General features: G+C 40.9%; 3 protein-coding genes across 3 annotated transcripts in view; 2 read left to right on the plus strand and 1 right to left on the minus strand.

The window, feature by feature from the left end:
- The window catches only part of tppp2 (tubulin polymerization-promoting protein family member 2), a 155,739-nt gene that overhangs the window by 65,342 nt on the left and 75,182 nt on the right, over window positions 1–15,215 (minus strand). The gene's annotated exons all lie outside the window — the stretch shown is intronic.
- Window positions 960–5,836, plus strand: psmd12 (proteasome 26S subunit, non-ATPase 12). Its single transcript, XM_037471186.2, has 11 exons — window positions 960–1,206; window positions 1,592–1,651; window positions 2,017–2,145; window positions 2,436–2,543; window positions 2,957–3,061; window positions 3,298–3,447; window positions 3,616–3,750; window positions 4,032–4,144; window positions 4,409–4,583; window positions 5,226–5,303; window positions 5,533–5,836. The coding sequence occupies exons 1-11, from the start codon at window positions 1,099–1,101 to the stop codon at window positions 5,740–5,742; spliced, it is 1,371 nt and encodes a 456-aa protein (XP_037327083.1). The 5' UTR covers window positions 960–1,098; the 3' UTR covers window positions 5,743–5,836.
- Window positions 7,395–15,215, plus strand: part of helz (helicase with zinc finger) — a 29,953-nt gene continuing 22,132 nt past the window's right edge. Inside the window, exons 1-7 of the mRNA XM_037471157.2 lie at window positions 7,395–7,466; window positions 11,685–11,930; window positions 12,371–12,407; window positions 12,557–12,681; window positions 14,243–14,299; window positions 14,552–14,600; window positions 14,840–14,915. Coding sequence (XP_037327054.2) covers window positions 11,703–11,930; window positions 12,371–12,407; window positions 12,557–12,681; window positions 14,243–14,299; window positions 14,552–14,600; window positions 14,840–14,915 — 572 coding nt within the window. The 5' untranslated portion in view covers window positions 7,395–7,466; window positions 11,685–11,702. The remainder of the gene's footprint in view (window positions 7,467–11,684; window positions 11,931–12,370; window positions 12,408–12,556; window positions 12,682–14,242; window positions 14,300–14,551; window positions 14,601–14,839; window positions 14,916–15,215) is intronic.

A 15,215-nucleotide genomic window follows, 5' to 3' on the forward strand; every position in this document is an offset into this window, starting at 1 on the left:
GCCAATATAAGTGACTTTTTTATCCAATGTAGTCATTTTTATGAAATAAAGCATACACCCAATGATAAGGATACCATCCTTTGTTTTTTTCATTATTAACACCTCAGTCATCAATTAGATAAAATTGAAATATGAAAGTGTCAGTATTCCCCAATGTGTTTGTGTTTCTGTTGTATAGGCAGGAAGAAGTATTCTCTGACAGTCTCTCAAAATAACTGAACCCCCTTCGGCCTACTGCAGCTCCTTGTGTTAGTGCGAGCACAGAATCTTTTGTGGGACAATTTTTTGTATTTTTCCGTCACTTTGTTATACTTGCAGATATAAGAATTTTGTGAAAGAGAATTTTCAGAAACAATTTAAAGGTATCCTAGTTATTTTCAGCTAAATATAGACTTTAAAATAGCACCTGCTCCAAATTAAAATGATTTACCTGAGTTGAAGAATTCAAGTATCTCCTTAGAGGAGGTTGTGACAACCTAAAGAAAACCTAAAAACAATCTAAAAATATGTATACAGTATGTGTCGTAATTAAAGGGCATTACTTATACATGTAACAGAGTGTCATAACTATGTTATAAACAGATTTAACAACATGAAAATGGAAGAAATTTAAGTTCAATTGAAAAACCTATATTATTTCTACATTGTTCTTATATTACGATTCAGTTCAGAATAGGATTAAACTTTAGTTAATTTATGTCTTTAAATATTCTATTGAGTAATGTCCACATACAGCTAACAAAGAACAACACTTATTCAACGTCTTCTGGAGTTTTGCTTGTGTAACTACATACGTAATTTATTATTACGATTTATTATAATTTATATTATTAACATATTACATAATAAATAGACTGACCGGCGGAGAAGAGCATTCAATTACGGCCTCAGCTGGAAGTTGGCGTTTATAACGCCTGCCTAAAAACACCTGAGGGTGGGGTCCTCAATAGGTCCTTCAGGCGCCTTTGACAGCAGTTTGGAACTCTCCCCTGATTGGGCGTCCACCGTTTCGTTCCTTTCGAGAAGCAAAATAGTGCTAGGCTAACTTCACAAGCGAAGAAAAGCACCGTACAGTACCCTAACCTGAACATCACAAAGATGTCCGAGGAACGAACTGAAAGATCCGATGGAAAGATTGTGAAGATGGAGGTTGACTACAGTTCGACTGTAGACCAACGTCTCCCGGAATGCGAAAAAATGGCTAAAGTAAGTCTGAAAGAGGCCACCGCCGGCTGAGTCATGGTGCATCAGTGTCTGTGCGTTAGCATCTAAGCTAACATTGACATTTGGTAGCACTGCCCGGAAAGCTCCTATAACCAAAATTACTCCTACATATTTTATTTTTTAACCATAACTGATTTCTGCTACCCCTATATCGTCCAGTACAATTAGCTAACTAACGTGGTATGTGTTTGCTCATTGGCTTGCTAGCATGCTATTAGATTTAGCACTCAAGTCATCGTCAACATCCTAAGCTAACCTGTTAGCCTGACAAAGTCCCTTTAATTCTGTGTTATTGCTAAAACACAAATTAACATTTAACATCTTTCTTGTGTTGCTAACGCTAAGGGTACGCGTTTTTCCTTTCCAGGAGGGCAAGCTGCAGGAGGCTATTGAGAGCTTGTTGTCATTAGAGAAGCAAACCAGAACGGTATGTTGTAAGTTACACAGTCCAAATATGAATGTCATAAATTCATTATAACACATTCGACAACTGTATTTTGTTTATTTTATATATATATTTAGTGATACTGTCCAATTCATGACAGGCTCAACTTTGTTTTCTGTGGTTTCTAAGCAGTGTAAGTGGTCTTAAGTTAGAAAATCAACATGTTCTTGCTTGTGGTAGGAATACCAGTTATTCTTTCCTGCCATGAAATAAGTACCAAAATGTCGTAGAAAACAATTAATCAATTAACCTTAATGGGTCCTCAGCATTAAACGTATGCCAAGGTGAAATGTTATGACTAACTCATTTATTTTTGTGTTGTTTTTGTGTCTTGAACCACTGTTCAGGCATCAGACATGTTGTCCACTTCCAGAATCCTTGTGGCAGTGGTCCAGATGTGTTACGAAGCCAAGGATTGGGATGCACTGAATGAAAACATCATGTTGCTCACTAAAAGAAGGAGTCAGCTAAAACAGGTCAGCTACTTTTCTTTGTCCCAATCGCTCTTTTCTATGTGTTGTCTCGAAACCTATTCTTAGAAGTCCAATAGTCTCAAAATAAATGTTTGCTTGCAATCAAAAGTTACCCTGCTAGCCTCAATACTTACTAGTTTATTGTTTACTTGCATGTTTACACCATAGTATTGACGTCTTGGTTCCTGTTTAGAAATCATCTCTTTTGAATGGAAAATAAACTCTTTGGCTGCAAGGGGTGCATACTTTCCCATTCTGTCATTCTCTAAGGCTGTTTTGTCCTCTCTTTTCAGGCTGTCGCTAAGATGGTGCAAGAATGCTACAAGTATGTGGATACGGTGACTGATCAGCCCATCAAGCTGAGACTCATCGACACACTGCGTACAGTGACTGCTGGCAAGGTCCGGAATGTTTTTATGTGTGTTCAAAAAGAGTTCTATACTAGAGACAAGGGAAAAGTTGTCTAGATTCAAGCTGCTGTCAAATGAAGTACTACACACCAATTGGGAAGCTTGAAAGTGACAAGGTATCTATCACTGAGGCATCCTGACGTGTGTGTTATCAGGCGCACCGGCCTGGAAGTTTAGTTTGTTTCTATCCAAGGAATCTTCAGAGTGAAGTACACATGGCATATAACTAAGGTTTATGCAACTTTTGAGGTCATGATGTACATGACAATTCTCTTCTTTTCAGTAGCAGATGCAAATGTGCTCAGGTATATAAAGTGCAGTTTGTGGAGTTCCTACATGACCATTCCACTCAAGACCTGAGCCATCTCCTCTTCTCTAATACATGTATCATGTTCTCCTCGTAGATCTATGTAGAGATTGAGCGTGCCAGGCTGACAAAGACCTTGGCAAATATCAAGGAGCAAAGCGGCGAGGTCAAAGAGGCAGCTGCCATTCTTCAGGAGCTGCAGGTAAGAGACTGGTGACCACAGACTCTAGGAGAAAGAGCGCTTCACAGTCAACAGCAGTCGTTGTGTATACAAATGGAGGCACATGTGGAATTTAGGTGGTTTAAAATAATTTTGGACATCTTTCATATATTTTCATAATACTCATATATGGGAAAGGTACACAAAGTAAGTGAAGAGGAAGTTTTATGGCTTGTGATTCGGATTGTCCTTAGAAAACAATTGTTTTTTTGTCACAGGTGGAGACATATGGCTCAATGGAGAAAAAGGAGAAGGTTGAGTTCATCTTGGAGCAGATGAGGCTTTGCATTGCAGTCAAGGATTACGTTCGCACCCAGATCATCAGCAAGAAGATCAACACCAAATTTTTCCAGGAGGAGGGCAATCAGGTAAGCGAAGGAGGGCAGCAAATAACATCCTGAAATGTGTTGTTGGCTTGAAGATCACTTGTGATAAACCAAATTTGGTGAAGTGGGTTTGGTTCTACAAAACTGTTATTTTAGTCGGATCTCAAACCGAAATGCTCATTTTTCTATTTTGTCTAATAAACAACCCAGGAGTCCAAGCTGAAGTACTACAACCTGATGATTCATGTAGATCAGCACGAGGGCTCCTACCTGTCTATCTGCAAACACTACCGGGCCATCTATGACACCCCTTGCATCTTGGAGGACAGCAGCAAGTGGCAACAGGTGAAAGGCTTTCTCTCTGGCTGCAGTATATTATTGTATAGAAATGAATTTATACTTTTAGATTATCTTTTTCTGTTGTCAATGATTAATTCATTTACCTTTTAGTTTTTAATTGTGTTTCCAATGATTTGCTAATATTCCCTCTTTTAAAAGAAATGCTTAGTGTAACCAACGTGGTTTGCAAAAATAACAATTAAAAACCCACAGACTCTAAACTTCCCTTTGTTGGTCGCTACTGGTTTGTTCCAAAAAACGAATGCATGAATGCATTTGTATTTCAGGCCCTGAAGAGTGTGGTGCTGTACGTGATCCTTTCCCCTTACGACAACGAGCAGTCCGACCTTGTGCACAGAATCAGCGAGGACAAGAAACTGGAGGAAATTCCCAAATACAAGTAAGTCTTACTTTTTGCTCTCCTCCCGGTCGTCTCAACCATGAAGACAAACAAAAGGCCCTCAGAATTAATGTGGTGCGGGTCTCAGTTACTCCCTCCTCTATTTACGCCGTTACACCACTTCATCCACTATGATTGGGCAGAGATTTAATCAACTGTACAACGTACCACTCACTTTGTCTGCAGATGTCGAAATGTGTCCAACAGCTGAGTTTTCCTGACACGAATGAAAGAGTATTCATGATGTTCCCATGTCGTTCCCAGGGAACTTCTCAAACAGTTCACCACCATGGAGCTGATGCGCTGGGCCGCCCTGGTAGAGGACTATGGGAAGGAGCTGAGAGAGGGCTCCACTGAGAGCCCCGCCACAGTCGTCTTCTCTAATTTAGAAGAGGGGGAGAATAGGTGGAAGGACCTGAAGAACAGAGTTGTGGAGCATGTAAGTGCCATGGCCAAATGGAGGCTCCTCACAGCTAGAACTGATGCGTCCACAGTCAGATTTAGAAGCAGGAAATCGTCTAATCAAATAGGTCTTCATAGAGTATTTCAACTGCCATGTTATCACAAACTTGACTAGAACATTCAAACCATGATAATGAAGAACCACATTATTAGCAATGGCAAAACATATTGGTAGATACTGTATATGTTACGAAGCAGTATTTCGTATCCCAGTTGATTTTAGAAAGTGTTCACAACATAAAAACTTGCAAGATCCAAACCACATTTGGAGGTGATTTGAAATGCACTTTAAATCGGACTAAATATGCTGCGGAGTGGACTGGTGTGGATATCAGTTTGTTCCTCAGGAAAGTCTTATGTGTTGTCAGTCATCTCGTTGAACAGACCAAATGGTAAAATTATGATTTTTATATTGCTGAACTGGGCAACTGTTTGTGCAATATTAAAAGTTTTCTCAAATTGGATTAGTACTGGATGGCTCGATTACCCTCGTGAATGTTTTTATTTTTTCAGCTGTATGTGTTAATGTGACCCTAACATGCCTCTGTTCTAACCTCATGGTGACCCGTATTCTGCAGCAGAAATGCTTGTTAATGAGATTCTCCCATGTTTTCCCCAGAACATCAGGATAATGGCCAAATATTACACCAGAATCACAATGAAGAGAATGGCTGGACTCCTTGACCTCTCCATTGACGTAAGCTGAGTTTGACTAATTAGTTGTCTATAATTGAGTGAACGTGACTTTCACTTTACGTACAGTCCACATATACACGTGTCTAGTACAAATGGAATCTAGAGTAAACTGCACTGGTGTATAGCAGCTATGGATCAGATAATTAAGAAAAGATAAACATTTGACCTCAGGGTGTTTTGTATCACGGAAAGTCTTCACATGCAGTGTGTCCTCTCAAATGTTTCACCAGGAATCCGAGGAGTTCCTCTCCAGCCTAGTTGTAAACAAGACCATCTATGCCAAGGTGGACAGGCTGGCCGGCATCATCAACTTTCAGAGGCCTAAAGACCCCAACGACCTGCTCAACGACTGGTCGCACAAACTCAACTCCCTCATGTCTCTGGTCACCAAGACCACACATCTTATTGCCAAGGAGGAGATGATCCACAATCTGCAGTGAAACAATAACAAAGTGCGTTATTTTATGTGTCGGTTCATATTTGTTTTTTTCCTTCTGTAGGAATGTTTTTTGAATAAACAGTACATAAGCGGTGTGTGAACGCAGCATTATTACAATGTCATATAATTGAAGATGAATCGATTATGTTCTATCGTCCAGTAGAACCCTGACCAACACATGAGCACTTCCCTTCTGTGCACCCTTGTCAGTGACTGGATCCTAAATGTCTATTTTCTTTTGATGAATCATAAATTGTGGTTTCAAAATTAATTTCTGTACAAGAACAATGCATAAAACTCTTTGAACTGTATGCATAGCAATGTAAACTGTAACTGTCACACAGTAGCAGGTTTTACACAGTATTTAACCTGACCGGCATACAAACTGATTCAGCACATTAGGTGCTTCTTATAAATAACATATTTTCTGTATTAACAATTATTAAAGAACAGGTGGAACTACGGTATTGGGACAATTACAACCAATGATGTGTTAAAATATTGTTATGTGAGAAAAAGAAAAAGAAAAGTTTTTATTTGTTTTGCTCAAATATATTTAAAGACTCTTGTGATGGTAAAGCAAGGTGTTTGCGATTTGTAATCCAATACAGTTCAATGCAAGAATGAATCTAGAATGAATAACCCAGTTACAACGCATGTAATCTTAAATTACATTTATTTATTTTTCTCCTACTGTGTTTGCACATCTTCGGACAGACCAATAGGCCGTTTTTGAGTTGTCATTGCAAAGCAAGTGCAGGTGTAATTATAACATTAAATACGCCCTGGCGGGTGGGCCGGGACCCTGTTAGGCACACGCTGCATCATCGGAATAGCTGTGACCCCAAATAGAACAACACTTCTGAGGCTCTTAACGGGCGGAACTAGTAAACAGTGTCCCTAGTTCGAGACTAACCAGGAATGCCCGTACCATGTCGCGTCTATTTCTTAGATGTCTCTTTTTTTCAGGTGTGTACATTATGCCGCTTGCCATAATCTTTATTGTTTGGAACATTGATGATTCCTCATGTGGTTTAAGCCTGCACATATGTCCCTTACACACATCATAATCATAATATTCATGTTTATTGAGTTCTTTAATCCAAAATATTGTCTTACTATTGCAAATTAGTGAGGAATCTTGAATTGCATTGACCATTCGTATGCCAGCCTCAGCTCCAGAAACTCTCCAGTTGTGCTTCAATACAAACTCATAGCCGATGGCCTCCCATGTGGAGTTTCATAAGCCTGATGGAGACTGAGTGGATGAAAATTCCCGAAAAGCATAGATTGTCAGCTGCGTTTTAAATCAGGTTTGAGGTTTGGCCTCACTTTATGTTGCTGCTTTCAGTTCCTGTGCCATTGTTCAGAGCCAAATGTCTCAGGTTTGTGTTTTTTATGCCGTTATACAAATATACAACTTAGGCTCGACTAAGGGGCTTTTTTATTCTTCTCATTATGGGGGAATTAAAAAAGGCCACATTTAATTTTATTGGAATGGACAGCAACCACAAGTTGTATTTTTCAAAGGAATTCTATCAGAAACATCTTTTCGACAAGGAAAATCCCTGCCATCAGAGGCCACACACGCACACACACACACACCCACGCACGCGCGCGCGCGCACTAACAACACAGTCCTCTCAACCTTCAGATCAGTACATCCCACTATGCTTTGCGATGGTCTGACAAGTGGATCCAAGATGGCGTAGAAAGTAAAGCTAGGTAAGTGTTGACTTCCCATTTTCAGCCCTTTCGGTTGTCCTTTTCTTCGCAAAGCCCCCGACATACCCCTCCCTCCACAAACCATTAGGATAACGATGAATGCTTAGAGTTCATGCAAGGATAGCAACATGGTGTCATATCAACTATATTCGCCTTAACACCGTGGCAAAATTACAGGCCCGAACCCGTTTTGTTTCGGCGAAGCTAGCACGCTAGCTAGCTCACTAGCATTAACAAACCAGGCAAGCTATTCTTGTTATGAGCTCGCCAGTTTGGTGCCGAGAAAGGCCGTGTTTTGGCTAGCAGGCTAACTGTTAGCTTCGCATAGTGTTTACTGGCTAGGCTGTTTACACTGGGCTAACGCGGACTGCAAGTTAACCAACCTTCGGGGACATTTTCCGGGGCTTTGTAACGCTGCCGTCATCGCTCTGACTTGCAGCAGTCACGTTTTGTTCAGTAGACACATCGCATACGTTACAACTCTATCGGTAACCCCCTGAAAGACAAAACGGGTCATTTTCAACGTTTGTGACTCGTTGGTGTGCTCGCACTCGCAATTTAAATTACCAGTCGCACTTGGGGCAATGTGCACGTTTCATAGCCGTCTGTCGCTGCACGTTGCTGCTAACGGTACAGTCAAACCAGTGTTGTGTCATGATTAAAGCAATCGATGCTCTTTTACAACTATCCTCAGCTGTACAATTCGCTTCATCTTTAGCCTCTGTAGTAGAATTCTGCGACTGGACACAAAAAACAAGGCAGGTGACCACCCACTGTATCCCGCCAAACTAGGTGTTTTCGCCCCTACGGTGTGGCTGGCTTGTAAGCACTAACATGAGGTGAATGCTATTTTGACTGTTCAAATTAGCCACGTTAAAACAAGCATGCGTTTCAAAATAACCGATCATAGTTGGGAGAAGCTACTGTGTTAAGATCAGTCACATGTTTGGTTTCATCTTTGACTCTATTTTCCATCCAAGCAACGGACCCTGGTGTGCTGGCCCAAGCAACGTTCAACTCACATTTTGCAGGCCTCACACTGTGTACAAAAAGTGCTAATTAAATTCTAATGATGGTGTTGTGAAATATGGGTATGACTTAGTGGTCACTATTGCCATAAGATGACTTAATCATTGCCTCTTCGTGTGGAGTATTTGTTTGATCAAGTATTATGTATCTTTTTGCTTGTCTTCCAGGGACAGGGTTTTTGACCAGTGGCTTTTGTTTAACATGCTCATGCTGGGTTTGTTATTATAGTGTGGGTTGCCATATATGTGCAATAGTATATGTATATAAGCGTAGATTATCATACAGATATTTCCTAACATGTAATTGTTCCTTATCTGAATCTAGAATTTTTTTTAGGGGAAGTGAAGTCTGCAACAGTTCACTTTTTTCTTTTGGAGAAAATGAGATCGTGGTGAGAGCTGTAAAGTGTTGTGACACACATACATGAGACACCAAAGTAGATGGAATAGGGTGTGTTGTCTTCAGAGACACTATTTTAGGAGGAAAAATATAGCACATTGCAAATGTTGTATGTTTACTTTGTTAGCCTCTTTCCTTTTTTGGAGAAAAACAGATTAAATTAATGGTATTCATAAACATTAACTTTAGCTTCGTCTCTGTCTTGTGCTGTACATCAGCTTGAGAATATTTCTATTTTATGGTCCTATGGGAAGGTAACGGCTATCTGGAAGGCACCCCCATTTGGGCTAGAGCACCAAGCATAGCTGTCCGTCGTGGGGAATTCAAAGAGTATCCATCTAAAAAAAAAAAGTTACTTCTAGCTCCTCTCGCACAGCAAATTGAATTATAGGAAATGTCCTTTGCGTATTAATTTATGGAAAGCCGTTTCTCTGGGATGTACTACCTGTATTTAGTGTTTTCTTTATACTGATAATGCATCTTAACGTATCGCCCCAGTAGCTGTCTCGCTTTCAAAGGAATCTGCCACAAATATACCCCAAACTACTGGGCCACAGGCCACACATTTTCTGCGAGAGTAGAAATTTATACTGTGGTGAATAGCAGGATGGAAATCCAGCATCAGGTAATTGTTGTGGAATTTAAATTTGCAACCAAAAGTTTGCTTTGCCTGCCATCTTGGCAAATACTAACTAGAATGGGGCTTTCAAAGCTGCTGTTTTGTTATGATGGCTGTTTATGTGCGTGCCTGAAATAAGCTGCAATGCCAATGGTTAAATCAGCATGGTGGAAATAGTAGTAAAAGTTACTAAAGTATAAAGGTTGAGGATTTGTTGCCCCTAGTTTTCCCCCAGCAGGTCACTGTGGACCTATCCAGATCTGGGCTGGATGGTGTGACAGAGGGAATGCTGCTTTGTGTAATCTCACAGAGAGGTTTAGATTCTTTGATGCGCTGCATCCAAGTAATGTAGGTGGACCCACAGAGACTCAGGATGGATAAGGCTTTGATAGTTGTCTTAGATCAGCACTAGGTTAACCCATTTTCAAACGCAGTATTTAAGAAAGGGGAAAGCAATTCCTTTCAGATCAAACCACCGGCCTGGGCGTAACCAACTTTTGGGTGAACAAATGCTATCTGCTCAGGCTCAGTGAGCCTTCTTCCAACCAAGATTTCATATTAGCTACACAGTGATTGGAAGGGGAAGTTTGTAAGGGTTGAATACGGGTTTCTTGAGTATTTCCCTACTGACCTAGAGATCATAGGGCCATACTTAGTGGGCTACAGTCTTTGGCGAAACAAACACATGAGGATGCAACTTATTTAACCCTTTGGGGCATACTTGTATTAACTGTACATTTATCTGCTGTGGGACTAGGATTATTTTATTTTACACTTAGCTTTTCAATACATTGGAACAATTATCATTTCATCCTGACTACCCCCCCCCCCCCCCAGCAGCAAGCACAGGTCCAGGCGAGGAGTGACACAAAGCACGAGATAGCTTACCCCCAGGCCTTTGCAAACAGATCAGCTAGAGCAGGTCGCTGTGCCCACTGGGAAAACCCGCTCAACGAGGGCCAGCCATCACTGGAGAGAGGATTCTCACTCCGCAAAGTCTCTCTCAGGTTGCGCTCTTAGCAACGGTGCAAGTGAAGCTGGAGAATTAACGTTTATCGTTCGAATTTCAAAGTGTGACCCTTACTATGAGACCAAATCAGGTTCATGTATGATATTAAAACAGTCAGATACTAAACCCACACTTGTAATATATGTACAGTAAAAGTAAAAAGTTTGGACACATTTTGTGTGTGTGTCACATTTCACTCCACGCTGAGGAACAATCTAGCTACTATACGTTAGTTTACCGTAAATTCCATCTTTAAGCATTTCTGGAAGGTTTTGAGTTTTCTTGTTACACAAGGTGAGAAAATCATCTGACCCATGTGTTGTCCAGTAGTCTAAAGTTCTTAAAATATGCAATGTGGTTCAATTCGTTTCAGTCACATGCAGAAATGGTTAACCTTGATTTGGAAAATGAAGTAGAGAACACAAATAGTTAGGTTTCATTTTCACAGATTGTATAACGTATGTTTTCAAATAGTCAGAATGGTCTGACCTATTTGCATGTCTTCTGTTTGACTAGAACCCAACATACAGCTAGTGAGCATGCTAAAGGCAACAAGAAACAAACGGTCTTTCTCAGTGACGTGTGCAATGCTCTGCAGCGCCATGCAGAGAAAGGAAAGGCGTGAGAAAAGGCATAAATGTCCCACAGTTCGATTGATATATCCCATGTTGGCGGTTATTTCATTACCTGTGGTGAAGAGACCAAGTGGTTGTTGTGATATTTGCTTTAGTTCAGAGTTCTTTCATTTTACGTTGCTCCCATTGTGAGAAGCGTGCCAGTCCTCAACTGTTTTGGGGGACTCTTCATTCTTTAAATATGTGAAGAAAACATTTTTTGTTATTCAACGGTTATACGTACGCAGCACCTGCAAAATGTTGCTGAACCCGTACTATAATTAGAGCACAGCACATTACGTTTTTTTTAATACAGCCATATAAGCCGTGTCTAAGTGTGGATACGCATTTAGTTTTTCCGTTTGTTACAACAATCATTTAAAGGGATTATTATCGGGTGGTAGTACACTTTAGTTACTTTGATAGTGTGGCAGTGGCTGAATGGTAAACGTGTAGATTCCTCTTCATTTTATTCATATTGTCCAACCCTGCTGCAGAAAACCAGTTCATACTATGCCCCTCTTCTTGTCCTCTTTTTTTCTGACTAGACGTTTTGTCCCTGAGTCATGGCGGACAGGAGAGCGGAGAAGTCATGTGAAGAAGCCAGCAGATCGTTAGCCAGGCGGGAGTACGAGGCGGCAGTCAGCCACAGCACGGACGCCCTGGTGGTCCTTGCGCCGCAAGCCCCACCCTCCGGTGCCCCCGTCCCACCGAGCTCCCCGTCCCTCGGCGCTGCTGCCGGACCCCTTCGCAGCCGAGCCCTGCTCTATCGAATTTCTGCCTTCTTGCAGCTGGTGAGGACTGTGGAGTACTGCTGCTGCCGCAGCGAGCATCCAACCCATGGCCTCTTGTTATCACTTTTTGGCTTTTTCCCATTTTGCTTTGTGGCCCAGGAATTATTTATATATAACAGTGAACAACAATTCAAAATCTCTGAGTTGTCGTATCATCAAATATTTATTTTTTCCTATTCAAAATAGTTATTTCAACAAAATTAGGTCTGCAGATTATTGTGCCTCAAAGCCACTATTGCTTCTAATGCTTTGGTAAACGAGCATGCAAAGAATGTTATAAATTCATGGTACTGTTATATTATCTTCTCATAGCACTGGATCTGTTATTTAAGCCCCAAGATTATGGAAACTACTTCAGGCTTTGTTAGCTGTGAGGCAATAGAGCCATTTTCAGTTTCCCTTTTGTCATTGTTCATTTTTTTTTCTCCTTCTCCCAACAGAAAAACTATGACGAAGCAGATGAAGACTGCAAACATGGTGAGTAGAAAGCTCAAGGAATCATGCTAAATAATTATCACAATGTTGTAGAAGGCAGACTTTAAAACATCATATTGTATATTTCATAAAGAAACCCTCCTATTAATCTGTCCCCACCTGTTCTCTGGGTGTTCTCCATCCGGTTCTAGTCCTTGCGGAGGAGATTGCCAGAGGTGATGGGTCGCTACAGGCCAGCTTGCGCTTCATGCTGTTGGATGGCAGCCTGCAGGAGGTGGCCAGCATCCTCTCTAAAGCCCTGTATGGGGAGCCAATGGTACAATTGATGGACTATCTATACATTGTATACACTGCATGCGCTCAGAAAGCCAACACATTCACTGAGATTATCCTGTAGCAGTGTTTCCCCTAGGTTTACAACTTTGGGGGAGGGGGGAGTAGTCGGACGAAAGGTGGAGTGGAGTAGGGCTGCAACTAATGTTTATTTTTATAATTGACTTATCTATCAGCAATTTTTTTGATTAGTCGACTAATCTTAACGATTATTTACCATAGTGTAGAAACAAACAAAGAGGCAAGTATTCCTTTTGGCTACAACGTGTGGCCGTTTATTTCCATTTAATAACTTTGGATTTTGAAACTCAAATGTATTTGAGTAACACGTTAATACAAATGTAATCATCATAATAAATACATTGAATAGTAATACAAAATGTAAGTGCAAATATGCATTTAAAAGTAAAGAGAAAGTGCAAAGTTTTAAAAGTTAACACACAATTTAAATCTGACTTGTTATCTGAGATGCTGTAGTAATATCAGATATGGTGTGCTTAATGATTGTGCATTTTCAGTGTTTTTGTAAAAGTAAATTAGTATTGTTCCAATGCAATGTTGGAGTGACTAACCGGTTTACTCCCACAATGATAAAGGGCAACATGAAGGTGAGGTGTAGTGCCCTATCTAAAACAGGCAGAGGGTCAACGTTTTGTCCTGTCTGACTATGCCCTCGCTTAAATATGCATTTTGCTGCCACGGTGCCTCCTCACTCTTTGCAACCACTTTCTGCCCAATACGGCACACAACGAGGTATTCAAAGGTTGAGCCTTTCCCCAAGGTCGTCCAGCATTTTATGCAAGTTGGGACAAACCTGTTTGCTAGGAAGATCTCTATCTCACTTGTCTCTCCCAGGCATCCCAACATTATTCTGACACAGCTTGGGCAGTTTAACTTTTCTCATTAGACTGCCCTTATTTTTCATACCGGTACCTGTAAATGACAAATAAGCCCAAATCACATCTAGAACAGCCAGCCAGGCAGTTTTTTTACATGCTTACCCATATTTGACTGCTCCTTCAGAATAGTTACAAGAAAAATAAATTGCTTTATTCTGCTTTTTGTTTTCCAAAGCCGGTGTCTTTTTATTATCAGAAAAAGAAAATTCCTTACTTGTCAACACCTCTGGGACCCTCCAGAGTCACAATGTTTAGCTAGATTCAGCTGTCGGGGCAGTTGGTGGCAGGAAATCCACCCCCAAATGAAATTTAAAAGAGTAAGATTTGAGCTGAAATAATTCATGAGGTTTGAAGTTTTATCACTTGTCTCTACGGCATTGTTTGATAGCACTTACAACCGGGTGACTTTTCATGACATTTCTCGCTGCCGTTTGGTCCTGCAAACATTCCCACATGAATTGCATCCTTTAAGCATTGGGATGGTGATGAGTTTCCTATAGATCTAGAAATGGCATGATGCATATGATTACCCCGAGCACCATCTACCAGCTTGTTCCAGAGGATTGGGGTTTACAGTGATTGTGTATTCAAAGCCCTGATTCCAGTACTTTTGTAATGAAGATCCTGTCCTTCCTCCTTTCACAGAATGGCATTGTCGCAAAAGACCTCACCAGATTAAAAATGCTCTTCTCGGAGATCGAGGTAAGTGCCTTTGGTTGCAGGGCTGTAAACCTTCCTGCTCTGCGTTCTTTCACGTTCATTCCTCTTGCTGGTTTAACAGGTGTTGGGTTAAGGCTCGCAAGTAGTTTTGTGCTGCTCTGCTTACTTTTTAGCTAGTCTGGAGTTATTACTCAATTCTATGTAATAAGTCCAGTGGTGGTGTGGCTGTGTTGGTCTTTCTCATAATAAATGTTTTTTCTGTCTCCACTCTCGCCCACCTTTTCCTCCTGTCAGTCGATAAATAGGGAGATGGCACCTGAATACACAGAAGAACAGGAGGAAGGTGAGCGTCTCACTGTAAACACTTTTACCTAATTGGGGAAAAATGTATTTACACATACAGAATGCCAATGTGCCCAGTCCAAAAATGTCAATATATTGATGTGTAGTCGATATAATTTATGTTTAGGATCCATCAGTTGGCAGATGGACAGCACTTGTTAAAGGACTTGTCTAAGCTCATTTTTCGGACCTTTTTTTGGGTTTAGTGTCACATTGACCACATGGCTGTGTGTATTCTAGAGTTCCAAGATGGCTGGCAATTCCGTCCTCCCCCCCGAGGCGTCACCAGCAGTGAGGAGTACACCCTCTGTAAAAGGTATGCAAACTCTATTGCCATACAAGTGTGAGGAATTTTTAATTGGATCTCTCTTCACGCTCATGTGCACACATCCTGAATCTGTGTGTATAGAATGACACGCATGCATGTGAAGTCTTAAACTTAGTCTTGTAAACCTGTCTGAACCTTTGTCGCTCTTGGCTCCTGTAAACATCCCAGAGCAGCATCACTAGTGTAATTTACTGCTGCATAGGATCGACACTTGTATTCAGTGGTGTAACGGATCAATATTGGTTATTTTGGCCTGCTGCTAATTCAAGCTTGTATTTGCCTTTTTAT

Source organism: Pungitius pungitius, chromosome 9 (genome assembly GCF_949316345.1).
Source record: "Pungitius pungitius chromosome 9, fPunPun2.1, whole genome shotgun sequence".
In the NCBI taxonomy this organism is placed as follows: domain Eukaryota; kingdom Metazoa; phylum Chordata; class Actinopteri; order Perciformes; family Gasterosteidae; genus Pungitius; species Pungitius pungitius.